The sequence below is a fragment of the Parasteatoda tepidariorum genome, chromosome 3 (assembly GCF_043381705.1).
Source record: "Parasteatoda tepidariorum isolate YZ-2023 chromosome 3, CAS_Ptep_4.0, whole genome shotgun sequence".
Classification (NCBI taxonomy): Eukaryota; Metazoa; Arthropoda; class Arachnida; order Araneae; family Theridiidae; genus Parasteatoda; species Parasteatoda tepidariorum.
In genome coordinates, this window is record NC_092206.1 from 90,694,978 (window position 1) to 90,721,545 (window position 26,568).

Consider the following 26,568-nt stretch of genomic DNA (forward strand, 5'->3'; position numbering starts at 1 on the left):
ATCTCCATAAATATCAAAGCTAAGTTTATGAAATTTTATGCAATCATTGCAAATAACCAAGTAATCAATCCAAGCCTCTCAAAGTTTTAAACTTTAATCATAAAGATAAGAAATCACATGACCTAAACACCTCTTAAGGTACAAAATAATCTTCCAAGTAGTCTTAGGAAATTCAAAAAAAAAAAACAACAACAAAAAAACAAAAAACAAATTAATAATAATAATAAATTTAAAAAAAATGTTGAAAAACTGAAAGTCTCTCTTCCATTATTGGGTAGAGTATATTCAAACTTTTTAAAAGAGATATGTTTGTCCTATGAGAGAAATTTTTGTAAAATTATGAGCTAGTAATTTTAACAGAAATAGCAGTCTAGAATTAACTTTCATTTTTCTTAAAATGTTACTTAATGCCACAGAAAACTATAAAAAGTTCATTTCAATTAGGTTAAACTACAAAACATATACTTTCTCATAAAGCAGACTTTCAATGCAAGTCATTGCTTAAAATGGTGCCACACATTTTTAGATTGCAGCTAGTATTTTCAGAGAGAAAAGTTACATGCATCATTTTTTTATAGGTAAAATCGCAATTAAAATTGCAATGTTACAAAGCACATTTTAGATATTAATTTTCGAAGTTTGCACGGGAAACAGAATTTTATGATTCATAAATAAATTTTTAAAATTTGCACGACAATCAAATATTTTTTGTAACTGGTGGCATATACTTTGGAATTGTGCATTAACTTTATATGGAATATCCTATGGTTAATCATTTTTAGTTATTTTCACAACTTCAGAAACTCATTATTTTTAGGATGTCTATAGAAATCATTCTTTAAACTTGATTCATAAAAGACAATCCTATAAATAGTTTTATTTATTTTTTAAATAAATGTTATCTTAATGAATGCAGTTTTATTAAAATTAGATATAATTTAATATCAGGTAGTAATTTAATATCGGGCAATGATTTTCATTTGCGATAAAGCAAATGTTAACACCATAAAGCATTTATAATGTCTAAGTGTGATCTAATGATTACATTATTACACACTAAGAATCTATCTTAATTGTTCCAGAACTTCACCATAAGTATGCCAATTAATTAGTGCAGGCTATTTTTTAAAGTACAAAATTAGACAAACAAAACGAATTAGAAATGAGTAACACTAAAATATAAATAATGAAGATTAAAATAATTTTAATAGAAAACAAGAAAAAATGGAAAAATTTTATTTTATCAAACTTACTTACAAACATTTTTTTTAATGTTCAAATGACACAGTTGTATTTTGATTCGTGTGATGTAATATATTGAATAATCTTAACAGTTAAAATATCACTAATTGAATCAGCTTGTAAATACATATATACATTATTATTTTTATTTCCAGATAAAAGCACACATATGATTTCGACAACATGCATAATTCAATTTTAAGCGAATAAAACATATAAAATTTACTTTTAAATTACATTATTTTAGATTATAAAATAATTAAACTCAAATATGGTTAAACTTTAAGTGAAAAACTTTTAACATTAATGTCAATACACAATATAAACACAGTAAAGCAACAAGTATTTAGAATTTTAATATAATATCAGTTCTGAATATAATTTTGAATGAATGAATTTTTCCTTCAAGATAAAAGACGGTAACAACCTAAACAAATCAGCATTGATTTTTTTTTCTCCAGAAAATAAAACAGTCAAGTTCAATTATTCAAGTGCGGCAGCACAAAGAAAAGAGGACCCTTTTTAGTTAGCTGTAAGCAAGCGAAATGTTGCCAAAAAATGTGGATCTCTGCCAACTTTTCTTAAAATAGTTTAATTTATTTTTTAAACACAAAATAAAATTAAAATAAATAAATAATTGAATTTCCTTGCGCCTGGCTAACTGAAAAGTACTGAGTTAACATAGATTTTTGAAGCTCTTTCGCATAGAAAAATTGAGGAAAGCAATAATTTAAAACTATACCATCTTCTCGCAAAGAATTATCAGGGACTTAGAACAGAAAAATAACTTAAACATTTTAAAAGCTAAACTTATTCAAAAATTGCCAATTTAACAAAATTTTTCTATCTAGATTAAAATTAATGCCTTATTCAAATTTTTTGCAAGTTTTTATGAGGCCAGATATTGCAGCAGTGGAGTGAGTTTTTGAACAATAAAAAATTAGAGCTCTCAAAAAACAGCCTTATTTATTTCTCATAGGAAAAATTCAATAAATGCAACATCACTTCGTTACACATAAAAATAAGCAGACTTCAACTTTTGACTAATAACAATTAAAAAAAAACATGCCTAATTCTTAGGTTGAAAAATTGCCACATTAACGTACATACAGATTTATTATGCCTAATTTAATCAGACAAGCAAATATAGCAGGTATAAAAAAACTTACATGAAGGCATAATTTACTTGTAATTTCAAACAGACAACAAATTCTAAAATAAACTTCCCCTCTTTCCATTTTATAAAAAAATATAAAAATGTGTGCTTCAGTGATATATATTTAGGAAATAAATAAATGATTAATTTTTGGAAGCATAAATCAATACAAATCGTATATCAATGCTCATACATACATATTTACCATTTCTAAAAAAATAAGACAGCTAATGTCAATTACTAGCATGATATTGGTGGCATAATGTCAGTAATAACATAAAATTTGTTTCATGTAAAGAGATAATTTCTTAATTATAACAGTTCGAGTATTCACTTTATTTTTTGTCCTTTTTTATGTAAACTTCATGCTTGTATTTGATGCCATTTTCTTCTTGTACATTTTTAAAATAATTGAGGTGATCATGATTTGAAAAAAAATCTGGTTCAAATTCCCTAAAAAATTTTTAAAAGACTTTTTTAAAATATAAATAAAACAAAGCTACTAAAAAAACAGAAATCTCATAAAATATTAACTGTTTGCTTAAAGTGATTTTTTTTAAAAAATATTTTATTAATTCCTTCCTGTTTTAAAGAAGGATGCCAACAAGCAGTGATATTTTTTATAGAAGCAGAGCCATCTCTTTTTTCAAGAATTTCTAAAGTAACGAACAAAATATTGGATAGAAATATTGAAACACAAAATATTCTACATAACACACAATATTATCTATTATTCCATACAATATATTTGTTTAAAATTATGTTACATTCTATAGGCTTACAAACAATTAGAATTTTTATATTGGAAATAATCCATCAAAATATATTGCACTACAATTTTTTTTTTTAACAATGTCTTTTATTTCAAACTTTTGAGAAAAATGTGCAAAGGATAAAAAATTAATTAAGATCGAATATCAATAACAATTTCAATATTGAATAAATATTATGATTATTTTATTACTGACTTATTAATAATAAAATTAAATTGTAAATGAGCTAATCTTATCATTAAATTATATTTATCGAACATGGGAATAAAAGAAAAAAGATCAGTTTAAATCTGATAAATTGAAAAAACAAGCTTTACAGAGCATATATTATTTTACTATAATTAGTGATTAGTTCATATCATATAACATAGATACACTAATTACTCATTATAAAAATTAATAATTTAAAATAAAAATAGCATATTATAGCCAATTAAATTGAGACAAACTTTTTTAATACACTGTATTTTCAGAAGTATTCTAACCGGGTTTCTGGTAAAATTAAGAAACAAATAAATTTACTAGTTATAAAATATTATTAAAAAATTATATCAAACGTTTGACACATAAATCTGCTGGTGCACTATTTTTTCCCCCCGAAAATACAGTGTTCCAAAGGACAACTCAAATTTTTTTTCTCTCTTCGAGACACCTCTAGGAAATTACGCACTATAATGCATATTGTATTACAAGTTATCGCATTTAAGTGGAATTGCTGTCTGATTTTTTTAACACTTAAACTCAATAACTAAAACTCAGTGGCTCGACAGCCCATAGAGGGCCAAGGCCTACTGTGCCCATCCCAGTTTTCTTGACCTTGGGCTCTGGGGTGCAGGAGCAGATGTACTGATTTGATTATCAGCCGAACGAGGAACCCCCAGTGTTTAGTTCCCAAGCATGCTTGGTACTCATTTATCGATCCACTGAAGGGATGAAAGGCTGAGTCAACCTTGCCCGGCCCGAGGATTGAACCCAGGACCTGTAGCACGGGACCGTGAAGCGCTACCACTCAGCCACCGGGCGCCACAAACTCAATAACATAGCTAATTAATTTACTAAGAAATAAAAGACAAAAAAAATTCGGAAGAAACCCCAGATAAATAAGAGAATCATACTCAGTCAATTGAAAACTGTCATCCATTTTTGGGAAGTAGGTATCACAATGAAACTTTTCATGAATTCTTGTGAGGTATATGATTTGATGGTGATCAGAATCCATGGCAACCTATAAAACATTGAAAAATTATTAACACTAATAGAGATTATTTTTATAAAAACAGAACCTCTCTCATATGAGGCATGAAGCAAAATTTTTAAAACTGATAAAAAAAAACCTCATTATTTGCTTTAATGTTACTTTTAGTTCAAGTACATAAAATAACAAACATAAAATCAAGAACGTATCTGCGTTATTATAACATATAATGTTATCCCCACCTAATACATTTATTTCAACATAATTGTAACTATGATTATCTTTCAGATATTTAACACATTCATGAAGTTTTTCTCATGCATTTAACACTTTACAAAAGGAAAAGAAAAAAAATTTTATTCTGTACTCTTCTATTGGCATGTATACGATCAAGAAATTACATTTCAATTTTGTTTTTTTGTCAATAAAAATAAATATTTTTATACAAAAATATACATTTGGATAATATTATTTAAATGCACCAACTGAAGACTGTATAAGGCTAACTTCATTTAATTTGCAAAAGTATATACAGGAGATGTTTATGACTTAAACCTTGAAACATGAGACTTTGAAGAAATACATAGAATTTTGTTTTATATAGATCATTTGACATATTATTAAACTAAAAATAGCGAAATATATATCTGGAGCAGATCAATATTAAATGTTTTAAAATAATTTAAAAAACACAAATAGTTTAAATCGTAAACTATGCACTTAAGTATTTACACAAAAAAGTTTAAACCATCAAGAACACTAGAAACAAATTATCAATTTTGGAAAGTTAATGCAACTTATGAAGAATTGTGGTTTATGAAATCGCATTATTTAGATTTTCTACAGTAACATAAGACAAAAAATGCTGTTGGAGTAGAAAGTCTTTTGAAAAAGAAAAACAAAATGGAAAGTTTCCCTTCTGATGTAAAGAAGGGGCCATTCATTTTACTAAAAAGTGAATAATTTACACAGTCAGTACCTCTTACTGTGCAAACTCACCTATATTTTTCCATTTAGTGAAGATAGAAAGAAATTCATTTAGGAGTTTCAAATGAAGAATTTTTCAGTGAAATACAGCTTTATTTTCCATTAAAACACCATGCTTCCAACAAAAAAGTTCTAATTATCTAAGAATAATGGAATGTTTAATGACAAAATTTCAACGGGGAAAGATTATATTACCACATAAAATAGTAACTATCGATATAAACTCAAAGGGCAAAACAGTGAAAATTAATCAGAGAATGACCCCTTAATAAACTACATTAAAAAATCTAATTTGATAAATTTTTATGCATTTTTTTTTAAAGTTTATGATAAAATTTCCAACTGTGTGATAATTTTTTAATATTCCCAGCAAAAATATAACAAAAAAAGAGACAAATAATTTTTAAAATAAATTCAAACAAATGATTCTAAAAAGCGATTAAAAAAGAAAACTATGAATCTAAAGAAAAATCTCATGTCTGAATTATGAAAAAATTGTTGAAAATAAAAGCAAGGGCCCTCCTTACTGTAGAATTCAAAAATTCTACATGTTTTATTTACCTTTAACTTTTTAAATTTCTTTTATTTTTGGTAAACTTTATTATTCTTACTTGTAAGAGTTCAGTTTTTTTAGGTATTTAATTTAATTTAAATTTTAGACTAATAACTTTTTCTTTTTAAAGATTTATTTAACTGTTTCTTTGAATAATAGTGAACAGGTTTGTTTTTTTTAAAACATTTGTTCAGTTAGTTTCTTTTTTAGCAGACAGGTGGCAGCATCAATCATGACTTAACTTCAGTTTATTCAGTTGAAGTTGTTTTTTTTTCCTCTGCTGATTTGATATGTTTTTGTAATTAAATTTTTAAATCAACATATGCAAGGTATTTAAATCGGTTTTTAAATCAACATATGCATTTCACAACATATGCAAGGTATTTTTATTTTGTAATTATCTTTCAATTTTTGTTAAAATAATTTTATTTTTGAAAAATTATTTCTGTTTGTGAGTTTCGAGGTGTTGGCAATGGTGGCGTTTTTGGAAAGTATATAAAAGGAAGTGTGCGCGGTGTGCAAAAGAAGGCTTGCTCTCTCTCGCTCTCCTACCTGATAGACGTCGTGCTCCACGAGTTTTTGGCTGAAGAAAGAAAGCCATGTGGAATTGGAAAGAAACACGTGCCGAGCGGCACAGAAGCTTACATGATTAGTATGAAAGGAAGATAAAATGGTGATCAAGATCTGGTTCATCTCCATGATCCATGAGGAAGTGCCAGCAAGTCCGTGCCAGGGGGCACGTGGTATGAATTCGTTTCCTTTTTAATTGCAATAGTAATAGTGTGAATGCAGCTACCGGACAGTTATTTTTCATCTCATGAACTTTTAGTTTAGTAAATTGTAAACCTTGCCAACTACCCTGCATTTTAAACCCATAAAACCTAAAATTATATTTTCTAATCCTGATAACCATGCTATTATAATAAATAATTTTTTTTTATCTTAATGATTGGAGTCATTTCTCAACAGAATTTTGGTTTTCCTTTTTTTTTTCCCATTGTATTTAAACATGTTTTAGGTAATGAAGAAAAGGGGGGGGGTATTTTTTGTTTCAGCATGTGTATTTTAAAGCTTTAGGTAAGTGATTTTTTTTTATAAATAAATCTGTTTTTTGAATCGAACCTTTCGGCAAATTTAGGTTAATTTATTTTTTTTTTCTTTTGTGTACTAATGTTAATATTTTTAAAACTATACGATCTTTATGTTTTTTTTTTGTTGTTTCGGCCTAAACTCTAACTAATTGTACCAAAATTTTTACTCACGGTACATTACTGCATTTACTACTGATTGATTAAATATTCAAAGCCACCTTCTGCAAATTATTTAGATCTTTCCCTTAAGCATAAGAACCAACTTTACTACATGATGGGTATACTTCAGAAAAGCAACTATTCTTAGAGCAAAAGCATCTCTTGTCAATGATTTGGTAGTAACATTTAAATTTTCAGTCCTTAAATCAGAAATGACCTTAAATCAGAAATAATTAAGAAATTTGGGATTTTGATCCAACACATTATCAACGTATTTCAAAAGCAATAATTTTGAGCAACAAAAAAGGAACTAGAGACAAATAGTGAAGAGCTTGCAAATCAAATATCAAATGTTTTCCCCCTCCCCCTATTTTTAAGCGAACAATATTTAGAAAATATTAATTAATTTAAAAAATTCAACAGCATAGATAAAGTTCATGCGTGTGTAATGGGTTATCATGGAGTTAAGCTTTTCATTGAATACATGTTTGAGAGAACAAATGTAATTAAAATTTTTGATATTTTGATGTTTCAACTTTCTTCTCTGATATCTTCGATTTCGCTGCACCAAATTTGATGGTTAAAAAAAAATGATAACAATCCTAAAATTAAACAGTGATCCAACTTAAAAGCTGCATTATTGAGAGCAGGGATGAACAAGTAATGGCTTGTGAGCCAAAAGCGATTCTCAGGGATGTGATTGACAAAAAAGAGGAAGTTTATAACTGTAGCACTAAACGTGCAAAAGAAAATTATATGAATTCAATAGCCAATCTGATACTGATTACATAATTATCTATTCAAATAAATATAAATAAATGGTACTTATGTTCTTAAATAAAATCTTGATTAATATAATTTTTTTTAATAATTTAGATAACTTTGAGTAATCATGCATGAATCATAAAGGCACGATTTTATGTATCACATCATTTTAAAAAACATTTCTTTAATGGTCAAAGGACATTTGCGGACTATCTCATCAATTCTTTGTTTTTTCGATGGTCTTTCACTAACATGACTGATCTGTAGACTGCGTTTTCCAGACTTTTGATCATCAGTGTTGGTAGGACAAGAAAGTTCATTTTTCGCACAATTTTTTGAGACCTTAGATTTTAATTTTTTTAAGTGCCTCTGAAATTTGACAGCTTTTGCTGATATTTTTTTTGCAGCCTCCTTTGATACCAGCTTTTTTCATTTTATTTTAATTTTCCTTATTGCAATTAACAATTTATTTACAGATGCAAAATCTTCTCTTCGAGCAGGAGAGTCTTTAAAAAACCAGTAAACAGATGATGCAGCATGCTCTACTTCCGGAAAAGCAGCAGAGCAACCACCCCAAAAGACATTATGCACTGTGTGCAGTCCACATGAACCTACATTCAAGAGACTCACATTGTGTTCATTCTTCATTTTTTCCATCATTATGTCTAGCACTTTTAGGTTGACATTCGGACCATCCATAGATAATTGTAGTAAACTTTTACACAAGCATTTCTCATTTATTTTTTCAAATAAATGTTCAGATGTGGCATGGCCTAGAAAGTCTGAAGAATAGTAGCGCATATTTATTTGATTACCATCCCAAAATATTACATGACAATCCAGCTGTTTGAATTGATTAACATCATTTAGACTTTCATAAAAAAGCAGTACATAATTGGTTTCCTCTTTCACCCTTGACTTAAGTAGTAAAATATGGCGCTATGCCAAAAACTGAGAGGTAGGCAGTTTTTTCTCTCACCACAACTGAAATTGCTTGCTATCTCGCCATCAGAAAACATAACTTAAAAAGAAAATTTGAATTTTCACAAAATTTGCAGGAATAATATGAGCTTAAAACCTTTAAAGTCCATAAAATTTCAGCTTTTGTAGTGAGGCTATTCAAATTAATTGCTCGATTCACATTATAAACCGGCACAGGAACATCACTTTGAACTGAATATGAAGTACTTGGTTGGTTAGGAGATCCAACACTACGATCTTGAGCTGAGCAAAAAGTTCTTAAATTCACAACTTTTTCTTTATTTTCTGCCAACTTTTTATGATTAAGCCCTTTCATGTAGTACTTTAAGGCTGTTTCGTCCATATTCCAAACATTGATAACTTTATTGCACAGTGAGCAACGTGCTTTATGTCGAGATTCGGGAACACATAGCAGCCAATCTTTAAACAATTCATTTGCTAGCCAGTCGCTATTAAAAACGCACTTTCTTCCAGGCATACTTGTTGTAGTTGTAAATACAATGGAGATGAAAAAATAATACTCGATTGCTGTTCAACGCTTAATCCAATACATTCGGGTGCACACGAACAGATTGTTTACATTAATTGTAATAGTAACTTCACTTCAAATGATCTTAACGCTGGCACTACTGAATGATCATTCCGCTTTGTGAGCATTCACACTGTACTGAGTCTATCGGCATGACTGGTAAGACAGGCATTTTGGGAAGACGGAAGGGATGATTAATTATTTTCTCCATTTAAGAGTAGTTTTTTATGATTGTTAAAAAATTTTCAGGAGATAAAACGTAATTTTCAGGAGTTAAAACGCAAATTTCAGGAGTTATAAGGGCCCTTAGAAAAAAAAGAGCTAATTTCAGGAGGTTTTCAGGCATTTCAGAAGGCGTACTAACCCTGTGTATAAAAAAATTTTCATCAAAAAAGAGCGGAATATATATATATATATATTCATTACTCATTTTTTTACACCTTATTTTTAAAATTTAGATTTAAAAAAAAACTACTGAAATAATGGGCATATATTATAACTTGTAATATCTTAGATTATTTTAATAGTGAAATTTCATTCATCAAACAAATATTGTTTTTATTAAACCCAGATTAAAAATTTAAATTAATTTCAGATAGTGTATAAGATGGTCATATCATAGTTCAACTTCAGTTGTATTATTTTGAGAAACAGAACTTTAAAAGCTTATCGAGTATATTGTTTGTCCTGAATTGTGGAGCCTCCAGTTTGGCAGCAGAAATAAGCTGGAGGTGTACTAGGGTTAAAAAATAAGAAAAAAATGAAACTTAAATAAGAGGTTGTGGCGTAACTACCACAACAAATATTAAATATCAAATCAGTAGTATATAAGACATGTTAACTCGATTCTATCTTGAGGTACCTTTTGATAGAGGAAGGTTGACATTGTCTATGAATAAATCCTTTCAAGGTTAACTCCATTTTAATAAGTGGAGTCTTTAAAGCATGTTTTTTTAATTTAAGTGTTTTAGGTGTAACCACAGTGACCTTAATTGATTACCTTATACACAGCTTCTCCGCCAATCACAAATACTTTCTCAAGTTTTTCTTTTACCGCTGAAGTGTTCAACCAATCCATTGCTTTATCAAAAGAATCTGTCACATAATCAGGTCCTTTCAGATCTCTGAAATCATATTAAAACATCTCAAAATAGCACACTATAGAGTTTAAAGAATATTTTTCAAGCAAAGATTGCAATTTAAAAAAAAAATTCATTTAAAAACTTTATTTAAAATTAAACAATGTTTAAACTTTAATAAATATATTATAAAAACATTATTTTGTTTGTACAGTTTATTACCTAAGAGAAATACAATCATTTTATTTTAATTATCTTTTTAAATATTATTATTTTGTATTTCGCAGATTGTAGAACGCAGTTTATATATACATATAAACTGCGTTCTACAGCATTTTTACTGATGTGGTGCTCTAGAAACCATAAACTAACTATAAACTAAAACTAACTAACCATATTGAAACTATAAACTAAAAATATCATTATGTATGCATATAAACATTATACAATAAACATGTATAAATACACATATTTATACACGGAAGTCTACCGTTTATACAACTAGAGGTGTTACTCAAAACTGAAGTGGACATTATCTTTATTAGATTGATAAGGAAAGAGGAAATACCGGGGAAATGCCAGTTAAAATAAAGGGAGAAAATAAATAGAAATTCTGAATTGGTTTTAAAAGATACATATTCTTGAGAAACATTCTTTCCTTCCCAGATCATGTTCATATTTACGGGGTGGAGACATAGGGAGTAACATTCTTTCATTAGCATTGACATGATAATGACTACAAGACTCCTTTCTACTGAGATATGAACTTAATTAACCAAAACCCCTTTTGTTTTCAACCAAGAATTAAACTACGTTTTGGCAAAATTTATTTGGTTTTTATTAATATCTTTCCCACAAATTTTTAGTGCACCTGCAAATGTATTAACAGGAGCAGTTATTTTGACTTGATAAAAAACGATGATAAATATAGTATTGGAAGGTCAACAGTGTACGACATAAAAAGGGAAAACGGATACTGTTAGATTACTTTTCCGAGTTCACCTCTTGTGATGAAAGATCAAAAGTATATTTGAACTGCAAAGAATGAAAATTAAAATAAAGTAATATCCTAAAAATTTTGTAAAAGAAATAATTCACATTTCATAAAGAGAATCATTCCAGAAATTTTATTATTATACACTGAAATGAAAATATATTTACCTAAAATAATATTAATTATTTCTAAATAAGAAAACAAGCATATCAGGAAGACATAATAAAGAGTAGGCACTAAGCAAATAAGATTAGTATTAATTAATTAAATATAATTTTACTTTAGTGATTAAACTTGTGCTTGAATCATTGAAAAAAACAGCTACATATTTTTGGAATGAATGGAAAAAAATATCAGTAAGCCATAAAACATCTTTTATAAATATTCCATTTCTATAAAGAGTATTAAATGATTTAAAAATAATAAGCAATTTTCAATTTGTTATTGCATCAGATATGTGTTAAATGCATTCACCATAAATATTTTATATACATTATTTTACTTTTGAAATCAATCATAAAAATCAAAAGAAGGAAATAGTAGCATTCCAAGATGTATTAAGATACGCAATTTCAACTTGCAATTGTTTAAGTTACTAAATTAATATTGCAAAATATTTGCCTAACTAACTTTATAAAACCAGTTTTAAACTGGTTCCTTGACTGCAAAAAATTTGTAATGAAAGATAATTTAAACTTAACTTTAAATATAGATAAAAATGGAATAAATTCCACTTATGTATTTTTTTAGAGTAGAACCAGTTTTTTTTTTTTTCAAATAAAAACAGGTTTTCTTGGATTGAGCCTTTATTGCTAAGCCGTACATACTTTAGCTTTGATTCCATGATAGAAATTTTTTTTTCCATTCCACTTATGTATTTTTTTAGAGTAGAACCAGTTTTTTTTTTTCAAATAAAAACAGGTTTTCTTGGATTGAGCTTTTATTGCTAAGCCGTACATACTTTAGCTTTGATTCCATGATAGAATTTTTTTTTTTCAGCAGCGATGAAACACAGAAAACAAATGTTAGTTTACTTAAATATAGTAAAATACTAAAATCAATCTTGTTAAATCATATTTACAATATAGTGGACAAAAAACAATACAATATAGTGATCCATAGCAACTGCCGTATTACATGTCTATCAATTGCATGGGGTTCACCTATGCAAACCAACTTAAAAAGAAAGATTTTCAACCACTCTTTTCAAAAATTTAAAAAGACACAAAAATACATCATTGCAATTAAAGGAGAAAACTATTGTGAATTAAGAAAAAAATATTTTTTAATTTAAACAGCCAATAAAACCTAAAGGTTTTACCAGAATTATTTTGTAAAGTAAAGGAAACAAAACTGTAAGAGTTTCAATGAATGAAACTGAGACAATCTTGGGATAAAATAATGAGATAAAACTAAGAGCAAAATAAAATACTCACAACTGAGTTGTTGTAAGGACAATATTAATCCTGTTAGCTAAAGGCCTCATTTTCTCAGGAATTGAAAACCATGTCTTGCGGCCCATTATAACAGCATTTTTCTTCTCTGATAATAAAATACGAAGAAAAAAAAAGATACAAAATATTACTGAGATTCAAAAAATTTTATCTTAATGACTAAGACATAAAACAATAAGAAGAGGATTTTTGTTTAAATAAGTCAATTTTTTCAATTTTCGGAAATTAAGGAATTAAAATAAATTAAAAAGAACCAACTTATTGACATTCTTCAAATAGAAAACAAAACCTAGACATAATGTATGTTTTGTCAAAGAACAGTTTAAAATTAATTATTTTTAAAACTGATTCAAAATAATTAATATTTGGTTTTCAAAAAATTCAAACTTTGTTAATAAAATCTTCAAACTATACATATTTTAGACTCCTGAAAAATTAAATTAACTCATAAATATGGGTCTTTTAAGGAAATACCTGAATTCGAAATATTTCTCAAAAATGAAGAATTGTAAAAGTGCATGTACAAGGTGAGAACAATTATAACAATTCAAAAGACGCAATTAATTCAGAATAAAAACCTATTTAGCAAAATTAATAAGTAGCATCGCAAATGCTCAACCTTTCTAGAACAAACAAAAATAGTGGATTTTTTGAGTTTGATCCAGTTTAGCAAAACTTAATATCAAAACATTACACAAAAAAATAAAATAATAATAATAATAATATCAGAGAGTTACCAGCAGCAGTTTTAATGATAAACAAAGAAACTACATTGCTTGCTATAATAGCTAATTGAAGGAATCAAATACATTTTTATTTCAAAACATAAAGAACTACAACAGTTAAAACAGTTAATTTAACATCTGCTTCACTGCAACATAAATAGCTGTTGATAATAATAGAATATAGATTTGGTTGTTGTTGTTGTTGTTAATTTACGTCGCACTAGAGCTGCACAATGGGCTATTGGCGACGGTCTGNTTTTTTTTTTTCATAGAGTAAAAATACTCTTAGACTTCCTTTTTTTCTTTTTTTTTGGAAGAGTGAAATTCACTTCAGGGGAGTGAAAAATAATTACAATAGAATTCTAGAGACAAAATCAAAAGGGAAAAAAAATTGAGCATTTTGAAATTTTTTGTGCAGTATAAAGTCACGCGAATCGATTTCCTTAAACACGTGTTTCGTTTCGAGACTAGGTTGTTGCTATAAATAAATATCATATAAAAAATATCAGATTTAAAAACTATGGAGCAACAACTGCCGAANGGGAACCGTGTCTTAACGATCAGTCCACTGCGGGACTTTGTTAATAAAATCTTCAAACTATACATATTTTAGACTCCTGAAAAATTAAATTAACTCATAAATATGGGTCTTAATATATCTATAGATTTGGTAAACAATATGACTAGAATTAGGTGGCAGTGATACAGCTTTTTTTTTTTTTTTCATAGAGTAAAAATACTCTTAGACTTCCTTTTTTTTTTTTTGGAAGAGTGAAATTAACTTCTGGGGAGTGAAAAATAATTACAATAGAATTCTAGAGACAAAATCAAAAGGAAAAAAAATTGAGCATTTTTGACATTTTTTGTGCAGTATAAAGTCACGCGAATCGATTTCCTTAAACACGTGTTTTGTTTCGAGACTAGGTTGTTGCTATAAATAAATATCATATAAAAAATATCAGATTTAAAAACTATGGAGCAACAACTGCCGAAAATTTGATACAACTAATGCACTAAAAAGTAAACACTCAATTCGAACTTTCCATAATGTTTGAAATATACCGGGTTATTTAAAATCAAAGTGAAAATCAACATTAATAATTGCCGAAACTGCAATCGAAACATTGCATCAATTTAGGATACTACTGCGGTTTAGTGTTATCTAAGTGTTTATCTAAATGCATGATTCATATATTATGTGTAAATTTCTGTAGAAAAGAAAAGTAAATTTTTTGTTACTTTTCAAAAGAAAAATCGTTCTGCAAGAACTCTGCAAAGTTCTGTGACAATGTCGCTGTAATTCTGCCACGGGAATCCATCAAATGTTAATTTGAATTCCTATCTCAAAGAGTTTCTACTCAAAACTTTGTTATGTCAAATATTTTTTGAAATATAAAACGATTTTTTTCGAAAAAATCCCAAAGTTTATTGTAAACCAATTCTTTTCTATTTAATGCATAATTATTTTTGTCTTACTTTTAAGAATTATCATTGTTGTATTTAGACTTATAGTCAGCTATCATTACATACATTGGTAGTTATTTTTATGTTTCATGACAACTTTTAAGAGTACTATTTTAGAGTATATTTTTCTACTTTTTAGAACATAATTAGCTCTGAACTAGTTATCTCGAAATTTTTTTAGCCAACTTTGAGATATCGAGAGTGTACTGTAAAAAAAAGTAAAATAAAAAATTGAAACAAAGTATTTCAATTTCATTAAAAATTGAGATTCTTTTTCTGTCGCACTTTTTATGATTCGATAGCATTAACAAATTTGAAATCACAAACATTTTCATTTTGTTACTTTAACTCAGGTCCTTGATTTGATTAATAAAATGAAATTTTATTTTTATAAGTGGAATTTTTGCTGAAATATTTGTCAACTTACGCTTAATGTATAAAAATAGTAATAGTTATACAGCTAATGAAGAAGAAGAATTAATAATGATAAATACTATTATGTTTTCATTAATATTGAACCATGCATTTCGATAGATGAAGGTTGACATAGTCTAAGATTAATTCCTCACAAATATACCTTCAAACATATTTAACAGAATGCACTTATGATAAAACTAATTCTTTGTTTATTACTACAAAAATAACTCAAAGTGATACAATCATAAATAAATAAAATCATAAATAAAAATCATAAATAAAAATTATCCGTTACGCATTGCTATAAAAAAATAATTTTATACAGTAATTAAGTTTCAAATGTGTTATGATTTATTTATAATTATAACTATACTTACAAAGGCTCTAAAAGTAAGTTTGAAAACAAATCTGACTTCAATCCAAGAAATCATACGCAAAAATAAATAAATAAATAAAAAACAAGAACCACAGGCACCATTTTTCTTATCAAAGCATAAATTTCTACTCTCAGACAAATGCACTTCAAGAAAAGGTAATGCATTGTGATTCGCACTTTTTTAAATTTTAAGGATTGATTCACTTCAAATTTTAGACTGATCCACTTCTTAATTTTGGGAGATTGATTTAATCCAATTATTCTGACTTTGAATAGATATAACTGTATTTATTCTTCACTAAGCTCATTAAAAAGCAAAAGAAAGTTTTTTAAAGACTGAATAAAAAATAAAAAAAAGCCATCATTTCTTCTTTTATCTCACCACTTTTTGACAAAATCAAAGGAGTCGTGGCTTACGTACATTAGAATGAATATATTTGGTTATGAAATTCAATCCAGTTNTCAAGAAAGAAAATAAATATGAAATGAATAAGTTGCTTTTTACAACTATAAGTAAATATAAAAAATGCCGCCCCAAGGAAAGTGCCGCCCGGTGCGGACCGCACCCACCGCCCCCCCCTAGGTACGCCACTGCAATAAAAATAAAGCTATCATAAATATTGCATCAAAATCTTTAAACTACCAATTGATTTGAACAGCCTTTCAAAAAACATCTGCAATTAATGCACCTTTGAACTCACCTACTTCATTGTTGCAATAAAAACAAAAGAAGTTAAGCAATGTAAAGACTTCTTTTCAGCACTATTAAGTATAAAATAGATATGGATGATAATTATAATTTTAGAAACCTATTGATGTAAATCAATGTCAGGTCAGAACTATATCTATACACAACTGATTTTAAATACGATACAAACTATGATTTTTATTATGGTATAAAAATATTTTCATGATTTAGATAATTTTAAAGTAGTAATTAAATGACATGATTCAAAACAAGTGAAGAGAAACAAGTAAAATTAGTGTACACAAATGTTTTAAAATACATAAATAAAAAAAAAGATTTGTAATCAAACACAAAGGGTTACTTACCTGGAGTTAGGACTGAAGAGGTCAATTCTTTGAAGAAAGCCATTTCTTTCCTACAGTGAAAATTAAGCAAAAATATAATTAACTCTTGGCTTTTAAAATATTTTCTTTTAAAAATAATATAAGTACACTACAATCGTACATATTAGTCACCAAGGTGCCAGAGGTGCTGGCAAAAATTTAAATAAAAAATAAACAAATAATTTTGATTTCTCCAAGGGTGGCTACGAGCAACAATTATCAAGCTGGTTTCTTTCAGCTTTTTCTGTGATGTTTTTTTATTTATTTATTATTTATATAGTCCAGTAGGCATCAAAATTTTGTGACTTTTTCTAGGGCAGACTTACCCTATATCAGGGAAGTTTTCCATGTCATGATCTGTGACAAAAAACCCGCTAGGTCTTCTTCTTCAAGCATTAGATCATGGGACAACTTCCAAGCATCAGATCACGGGAACAAGCATAACGAGATCAACTCGAAGTATATAACTCTTAGCCACCCTCGGGCAAACCTGCAATCATTTTTTTTCTTTAATATTGCCAGTTTAAAATCCATTTGGCATGAATTTAAAATTCATCTATGACCAGTTTAAAATCTATCTCGATGATTGTAGTTGGCATGTTTAATCACGTTACGAAAATATCGCCAATGTAGCAAATGGATTTTAAACTTATAAATTTTAAAAACTCATGTAGATATTAGCCTGAGGTTGGTTTAAAGTAATACACTTCGAATTGGCCCCATTCTACGATTATTATTATTGTTTTTTTGCAACAAGTACCTAGAAGTTGCAAAGACTAGGCGATCATTCTGTCACAGATCATAAGTGAAATCTTCCCAAACAAAAGAAACACGGAAGAAAAGAACGAGATAAATTCGAGACGAGATCCACCTCCTGTCAAGCACATATATATTTTCCTACAATGTATTTTAATTTAAACAGTCAAGCAATATCATTTGACACCTTGGTCAATTCAGGTACCGATATGTCAGTATTCCTTGAAGAAATATTAAGAAAATGATTATTTCTCATTTAGATAGTGAATAACAAAAATAGGAACTCAATAAGTTTAAAAATTCAAGCATTATTCGGATATTGAAAACAATAATATATCAATAAACAATTAGATTTTACAAAAAATAATAATTGAAACAGTTAAGCAAAAATTTGTCATTTACGAAGTTTGTGTCTCATTGAAGAAATAAAACGAAATATATACTTCAAACGCCAAGGTAATTGTCCATTGCTTCCAATGCCGTTATTTTCGCATGCAGCAGCAACTATATGTAGAGTCATTTTAAATCTTCTCATTAACGAGTAAGAATCAAAATGTGTTCGAATCGAAAGCCGCCAAAAATTCCAGACAAGTTTGTTTATTTTTCTTTTCATTGTGCGGTTACAATTAATGCTGGACTCCGCTAACATTTCAATCAGATCTGACTAGTCTTCGTAACCTTGAGGTGTGGTGGAACAAAACTTTTTACAGATGGCGCTTATTAGAATTTTTATACCAGTGGTAATATATGGGAAATCTGACTCGGATTCTAAAATCTGAAACAGATTTGATATTTTCTAGTCTAAAAAGCTTCATTTTAAAGTTTCAAAGATTAGAATTAAGTTATGACATTCATGACAGTTTTTCAAGTTTAGTTCTTTTAATCAAATCGCAAAACTTAAAATAAACTAGAAACACTCAATAAAAACATGGATGAGTATACTGTAATTATTCAGAAGGTAATTGCCACTATCTTCTGAATTCTGTCATTTTGGCTCAATAGAATGTGTTTTTCATAGCCTGTTGTCGCAAGGGAAATAAAAAAAGATTCACAATTCAAGAGAAAAATCTATAATTTTAAGCAATACGGACCATCTTGATGCAAAGAATTATCTGGGCTTTAGAGAGAACAAACAACTAACATACAGTAAAAATTATTAAACTTCTAAAAATTTACAAATTTATTGAGTTTTTTTACCAATAAAAAACCATTAAAATCAATAAATAATTCTCAATTTATGCAACTTTTCAGGAGCCCAGATAATGCAGCGTTGCAGTTCCATAATTAATAGAAATTAGATCACTAACGCTTTTCATTTTCATAAAACTGTGGCTTTTCTTCATATTAATGCTTTGCCCCCATTTCAGAATTAGCTAAAGATTGGGAAAACTAAACCTAACAACATGAATTGTTCAACAGTTATAAAAATTAGCTATAGCATAGTTTTCGTTAAAAGGTGATAAGGGTGAACAATTTTGAGAAAAATCGATTATTATTATAGGCGAAAATTACAATATATGAGCTCATAATAATAACAACTGTAAAATTTTTAAGATTTATAGTTGCTTTTAAAAGTTTAGTTTATATATATTAAAATCACTCCCAGAAATTTAATTTTTCGATTTTGAGAACAAAACAGATATGTTCAACATCAAGAAATAGACAAATCATCTATTATTGGTACCTAAAATTTAGAATCAAATATTTTCAAACTGAATCACATCAGCCATTAGCTCATCTTGATGCTCTGAAATTGTATTTTATTCATATAAATGACGATATTCTTTTTAATGACATTTGCCCCTCCGCACCACTTGAAATTGTATCCTGCCATCTGATTTGTTCCTTTTAATCACCATCGTTTCCCTCAACTACCTCAATTTTACTTTGTTTTCAACATTCACATGTTGGTGGGCCTTGATAAAAAACAACTTGTTAGCACTTGAAACACGTCAACCTTTTCCACCTTAACTTTCGGAGTTAGGCAAAATTTGCCGTTGACTAGTATAACATTAGTTTAAGTCAAGTTAAGGAAATTTTATGATGTATAATGCTAAGCATTACAAAATACGTTGCAAATGTCCTAAGAATTGTTGTAGAAATTGAGAACATTTTTTATTACTTTCTGTACGATATATTAATTAGTTAATTTCCTTCTTCTAACTTTCCAAAGAGTGAAAATGCATAAATTTCAACTGAATATCAGTGATTAGTGTCAATGCAAGTTACAATTGTTTCCTGAATAGTGCAAACAAAGTTTCTATTTTTTTCTAACGAAAACAAGTTAATAAACACACAACTGAAAATAAAAATAAAATAAACGTTTAAGGACTATGGGTTTTAAGTATTACAAGAAAACGAATTTATTTTTGCCCAGCTTAAGACTAAAAACATGGGGTGGGGTGCATCACTTTCGCAATAAACTTCTTAAATCGCGAAAAATCTTCCTTTTTTCGTCTTTAGGAAGGGAACTTCATTACATTTTCGATATTAGGTCCATCAAAAATAAAACTATTCCCTCCTTATCCGTCTATTTAGAAAGTCAAGTTTGTAATTATTTTAAATGTTTCGAGCTGTATTATTCTCAGACCAGACTTACAATATTACACAAAATAAAATAAATTTGTAAGAAATGTCCTATTTTTTCCCCCTATACTTCCTATTTTCACATTCACAACATTGCACGCGAAAAATCCGCGAATACGAATACGGGGATGACAACAGGAACCCGATAAGTGAAATATATTTACCCGCAAAAAACTCGCCAATCAGATTCCAGTTCACTTCTTCAAATTCGCATTCGAATTTCATCGTTGGCAGTCAGAAATGCCCTTTTAGAGGTACCCTCAGAAATTTTCAGAGGTGTATTAAATCCTCAACACGGTTGTGCTAAGTTCCCCTAATTTCTATAGAGGGGAGGGGGACATGGTTCGGGAACTTTAATGAACATATTAGTAATTTTCACTTAATAATCTTCACTTTTTATTATTTTTTTTTAAAAGAAAGTTTAAGATTAGCAAAGTTAAAGCAATAGTGCTAGATAAAGACAATAAGTCATTTGAGAAAATTAGTTACAGGTCTGGGACCGGGATAGCCTGGTTGTCAGGGCACTAGACTCATGTTCGTGAGAACGGGAGTTCGAATCCAGCCAGCCCAAGACTCCCCGTGTAGTATATGGTGACCATTGCACGCTAAATCTGTCGTGTCACAAAGTCCTCCATGTTTCCATTACGAATTAAACCTCTGAGGGTACTGAGTTGTAGATTGATTGTTCTCTGGTTCAGGTCAAAATTACGATCTGTGGCTGAATGAATGGATGCATGAATGGGTCCGCTCTTTAAACGGGTGTGACATATGAATGTGGCAGAAGTCGAATTCTTGGCAACTGGTAAACAAGAACAATCGCAACACTTGCCTAAATGGCCTACACCAACAACAACAACAGCTACATTTTTATTTTTAAACTGTGATGATGAAGCTTTATTCCATTATATCTGTTTCTTGAAGCAGTCGTTGATAAAGATGAAATCAATAACTCAGTATGGAATTTTTTTAAATTTCGTAAATATAAATTCTTAACCTTAATATTAAAAACCTTCTAGATCATGGCGTACTTTCAAGACATGTAGATACTTAAAATGTTGCAACATAAATTATTGGTGTATTTAGAATATAAAGAAATGCATAAATTTAGGGTATAAATTTTATTAAAGAGTAAAATATTACAAGTTATGTGCAAAAGATGTATAAAAAACATCATACATAGCAACAAGAAACGGTGCAAATAAAATTGTAAAACATAAATATTACTTGTCAGCGACAATCTTTCTTACTGATGTCATATTACAGGTCTTCTATAAATTCTGCACAGTTTAAACAATAAAATACATTATTTTAAAACTAAAAGAAAATACCAATTCTAATATCGGATAAGTTTCGATATTGTTTATTACGCAAGAATGACGTCAGGTAGGTTTTGAAACATTTCGCCTGGTGCGAGAATATGTTTTTTTTTGTTGTCATCTTTTTTCTTTAAAATTCTTTTTTGTATGGATTTAATGTCAAAAGAATAGTTTACAATGATAGAACCACCAATTTTTTTGAAACTTCGTTTAATAAGTTAAAAACAGGACCATCAACTGCAGCAACGCAGTACCTATGTAAGTATATTTTACAACTTGTCTATTATAAATGAAAATCTACAGATGAGTCAATGAAAACTAATAATAATATTAAGAATTTCTTGCCAAATTGCATGTTTCAATCCATAGATTATTTTATTTTTCAATAACGCACTCAGCTAACGTGAATTTTCTTTAGATAAATTCTTTATAATTTGCACATCTTTAATTTCTCAGGAGGTTATGCAAATCGTCAAACTCTCCCGTGAAAAAAAAAGAAACTTCCGTTAATATGAAAAGAATTTAATAGCTGTCTAAGTGTTCGCACAATTCATACGTGCATCAAAAACGAAACCAAATTCAAGTGTTCCGATGCATTTAATCTGTATTACGTATGTATTTACAAAAGCTTCATTTGTGCAACAGTATGTAGTGCATAGCGTATTTACAATGTACATAAACTTAAAAATCCGTAGAAGTAATGAAAAAAAAGAGAAAAGTTAAAATGTTTAAGTTTCCAGTCACTGTCGGCCCTATATAATTGAATCTCAACTCCATTTTTTTATCCTTTATTTGAACTGTCTAAAAATGACGATTTTAAAGATAAATTTTTTAAATTGTTGTTTCTTTACTCTCTCTGATACAGGTCAATTTTGCAAGGCATTCGGTGAGTAAGTAAGTAAGGTATTAGTACTGGTTATAAGTCAAAAATTTTATGTATAAGAAAATAAAATAATTGTCTGAAGTGTTCTATTTGGTTTTAAATATCGATTACGATTTCATTTATTGATGGTTAACAGCGTAAAGCTAAGTGCAGATGACGCTAGAGGTTAAAATTCGTCATATGACTTCCGGGTTACCACTTCCGATTGATTTTTACGCCTAAGAGTGAAAAAACGCACCATCCAATATTATTATGATTGCAGTGTTTTCAACATAACGCATTCCTGCAATCTAATTTTCAACGAAACAAACAACAAATGAATACGAAAATCTCCGCAAGCTTGCTATGAAGCAGCTCAAAAATAACAAACGGTGCTATTTAATACAAATATATAGCCAAATAAGGGATAATACTCAAAATATGGCTAAACTTTCATTTTTTTATGCTGTGGTATTAATTTTGTCTTAAAAAAGAACGAAACTAAAAGTAAAAACCAGCAAGAATTGCCTATTTAAATCATAGTCTTGATTTCGAATTTTAGAATTGATTTCGAATTTCTTTTTTTTCCTCACTCTTTTTTCGTTCTTAAAATAGTAAATTCTAGGAATGAAGTAGTAGTAGAATAAGCTTTAAACTGTGTTTCAATCGTAATCGATTAGTGATAAGCTGACAACTAGATAAGTGTTATTCTTTCTATATCATATAGAAGGAATAACAATTTGGTCTGGAGGACGGATTCAAACATATTTTATGATAAAATATAAAAACGATCCTATTTAATACTTCTAAACAGCAGTAAATCAAAATTACATTAAATAAAACATAATTTTTGATAATTTAGTTCTCTTTTAATAATTTAGTTCTAAAACATAAAACCGTTCATTAAAACAGCAATCCCTATCCTATACTTAAGTTAGCTAAATATCACAAAAGATTATATATTCAGTTAAGGTAAATCATAACAACTTTTTTTAATAAAATTATCCATCTACTGACAATGTTTGCAGAATGATGATTAGTACAGTAAATCCTGTTTTTCCCCCACAAACCTCGTAACCTAATGCATGTCAAGTTCAATCTCCAAATTAGCAAAACAACTAAATAGTTCCTTTAAAAATTAACCACAAAAATAAGTTGATCCATTAGTTGTTGTATAACAAATGATCATCTCACAAAGCATTTACTGTAATACTCATAAATACCATCATTTAGAAAAAATATGAGTTAACTATTTTGTACTGTGTGCACCAACTGAGCATTGAAAAAATTTGTTGTGGTAGCCATCTTGAAAGACAGCATGGTATTTTGATGGTCCCAAACCTTACTTTGGACCAACATTTTCTAAGAGTTTTTCTAAACATTCATTTACACAATTAACAAGCTTTGAAAGCTCCAGGCCAAATTCTAAATGCAGAGTTTCGAGAAAAGAAGGAGAGAGATGCGCCATTTTCTGACGTCAATGCCAATATTAAGCGTCATTACATCGACTTCAAAATTTTGTCTCATTATGGCTTGTGAAAGCACCATCAATAGAATTCGAATTTTTACGTTAGTTTCCGTACGCAAGATTTGAAGCAACAGCGCATGCTCGCGCTTATTTTAGATGCTGCCTATCTTTGCGTTATGTTGTCGTGATTAACACTAAAACGTCAAAAAAGCTACAAGCACGCTGCATGAAAGCAGCTGTTAAAAGTTGTTTTCTGTTTAAGCCTACATTCAAACTTGAAACATGGACATGGAATGCGAATTTGAAGAAATATATTGATAAAGTTTATAAATTAATCGTGTGATATAACAACAATTGGTTAAACGATTGGATCGTTTACGTCTGTTGTAAATGTTTGCCTTGATTTTTTTTAGTCAAAATTAAAACGATATTCCACTACGTTAGCATTTTTAACTTTTTGCGAAATCTCGTGATTTCAATTACGTAAGTTTGATACTTTTTACGGGCGCATGCGCATTGAATTAGAATAGACGCATGAGCAGTAAGAATGCGCATGCGTAATTGCTTAAAATCTTACGTACAGGAGCGTACAAGAGCTAACATAAATTTGCGAAATCTCCCTAATATGCAAATCCTAATTGGATACAATGACTAGACAATGACTATCAGCCTGACAGTTTCACAATTTATGCAAAATACCGATAGCGTACGATACAATAAATACTTCATACATTATTTATATAAACACTCCCCAGAAATTCATAAAAGTATAGCACATATTATTTAAAAAGAAAACTATTGTCTTTTAACATTTTTTATGGTAACAACAAAAACAATCTATTCAAATTTTGCATAAGAAATATGAAGTACTTTGTTTGAAATTTTTAAATTAAAATATTTAATAAATTACTGCAGTGGTCTAAAATTGTCGGAAAATAAATATCATCCATTACTACTAACTCCCGATTAGCTAATACACAGTATAAAATGATCGGTTGTGGTTTAATTTTTAATAAAATACAGTTTATTTCATTTTATAAAATTACAGCAAAAACTGTATAATAACAAATATAAAAAATCTGCCTTAAAAAATATTTCAGAAGAATCCAAATTTAGTCTGTTTTTAGAATAAATAAACACACAGTTACAAATTAATATTCTTATATATATTAATATTCTTTCATTTTCATTTATTGATATTAAATCTGTTCACGTCAAAACAAAATCTCAGTCCGCACGCAATTCTAGACCACTTTTATAAATTTTATTCTTTTTATTTAGGCCATAAATACAAACACATGAGTAGCATAAACATTTTTTTTTTCATAAACATGTTATCTATTGTACACTATAAGCCTCAAATTTAAAGAAATATTTAAATGTCATTGCAATAATAATGTAATATAATAGGAAAAAAAAACTTGTAGAAATTTCTCTTTGATACTATTCAAAATTATTCATTGAACTTCCAGCTGGTATTATGGTAAGGCAAAGGCAGGGTGACCAAGTAATTAGTAATTCTTAGATATAATGGAACGGCTTAGATTTTTTATAGCTTCAATAAATTTTTTATTAAATCTAAAAATTACTTAGCTATGTTTTTATTAATGCAATAATTCTTAAATAAATTAATGTTTAGAATTGAATTTTAAGACTCGATCATTTGGCTATGTGATTTTATTTCATTGAAAGCTACACTTTATATGAATGAATGGCTTATTATGGAAATTGTAAGTTTCTAAAATGGTTTTTCTCAAGTTAAATTCGAAAATGTTAATAATGTGCTAAATTATTACTATGATTAAGTAATTAGATAAAAATGCAATTTAACACTCATAATTTGAAAAAAAATATTTACGATATTAGATTAATACATAAATAAAAGTCATAATTACTAATCAGCTGACATTTTAGAGCTATCTCAAATCTATTAATAGCTAGTATATATGAACAGATAAAAACATGAGTCGCATTTTAGGTTATACAATATTAATAGGGCAAAGTTTTTAAAGCTCAAAATTATGCTATTTACAAGGTAATGAGCATATTTAGTGGATATATATATATTTACATAATTGTACAATATGTTTTGCATATAATTCAGCGTGTATATTTAAATAGTATAAGCTTTAAATGAAAAATAAATATTTTTCTTACAAGTCCGGCACATGATGCAGAGTAATATTTTTTTAGTTAAAATTTTGCTTTCTATGAAACATAAGTCGTATTTTCAAATTATTCTTAACCCATTTAAAGAGTTACAGCTGCGAAAATGCAATATTCTGTTTGGGCGTAAAATACGCTTTTTGAAAAAAGTGGTGAAACTTTTATGGTTAAACTAATACGATATTCTACAGTTTTGGCTACCACCGAATTACATGATTAAAAATAAATTAACTGCTTATGACTTTTTCTTATTCTTTCTCTATTAATGATAAACGATTATTAATTTTCTCAATATTAGTTAAACTTACTAGTTGTAACGATTAAAATATTAGTACGAGTATCAGAGCACACATAATTTTAACTCAAGCAATGTTAATATTAGCATCAGAATTTTATATATATA

General features: G+C 28.4%; 1 protein-coding gene and 1 long non-coding RNA gene across 2 annotated transcripts; one reads left to right on the plus strand and one right to left on the minus strand.

Moving 5' to 3' along the window:
* Nucleotides 1–1,219: 1,219 nt before the first annotated feature.
* Nucleotides 1,220–18,313, minus strand: LOC107452713 (dihydrofolate reductase). The gene is made up of 6 exons (XM_016069283.3): nucleotides 18,211–18,313; nucleotides 16,994–17,043; nucleotides 12,941–13,046; nucleotides 10,432–10,555; nucleotides 4,287–4,396; nucleotides 1,220–2,851 (listed from the first exon to the last, which is right to left on the minus strand). Exons 1-6 carry the CDS (start codon nucleotides 18,300–18,302, stop codon nucleotides 2,734–2,736), a joined length of 600 nt encoding a protein of 199 aa, XP_015924769.2. The 5' UTR covers nucleotides 18,303–18,313; the 3' UTR covers nucleotides 1,220–2,733.
* On the plus strand, nucleotides 5,884–8,716 carry LOC122270714 (uncharacterized). Its single transcript, XR_006225961.2, has 2 exons — nucleotides 5,884–6,649; nucleotides 8,398–8,716. It is a non-coding gene; the product is annotated as an uncharacterized lncRNA (long non-coding RNA).
* Nucleotides 18,314–26,568: the final 8,255 nt, after the last annotated feature.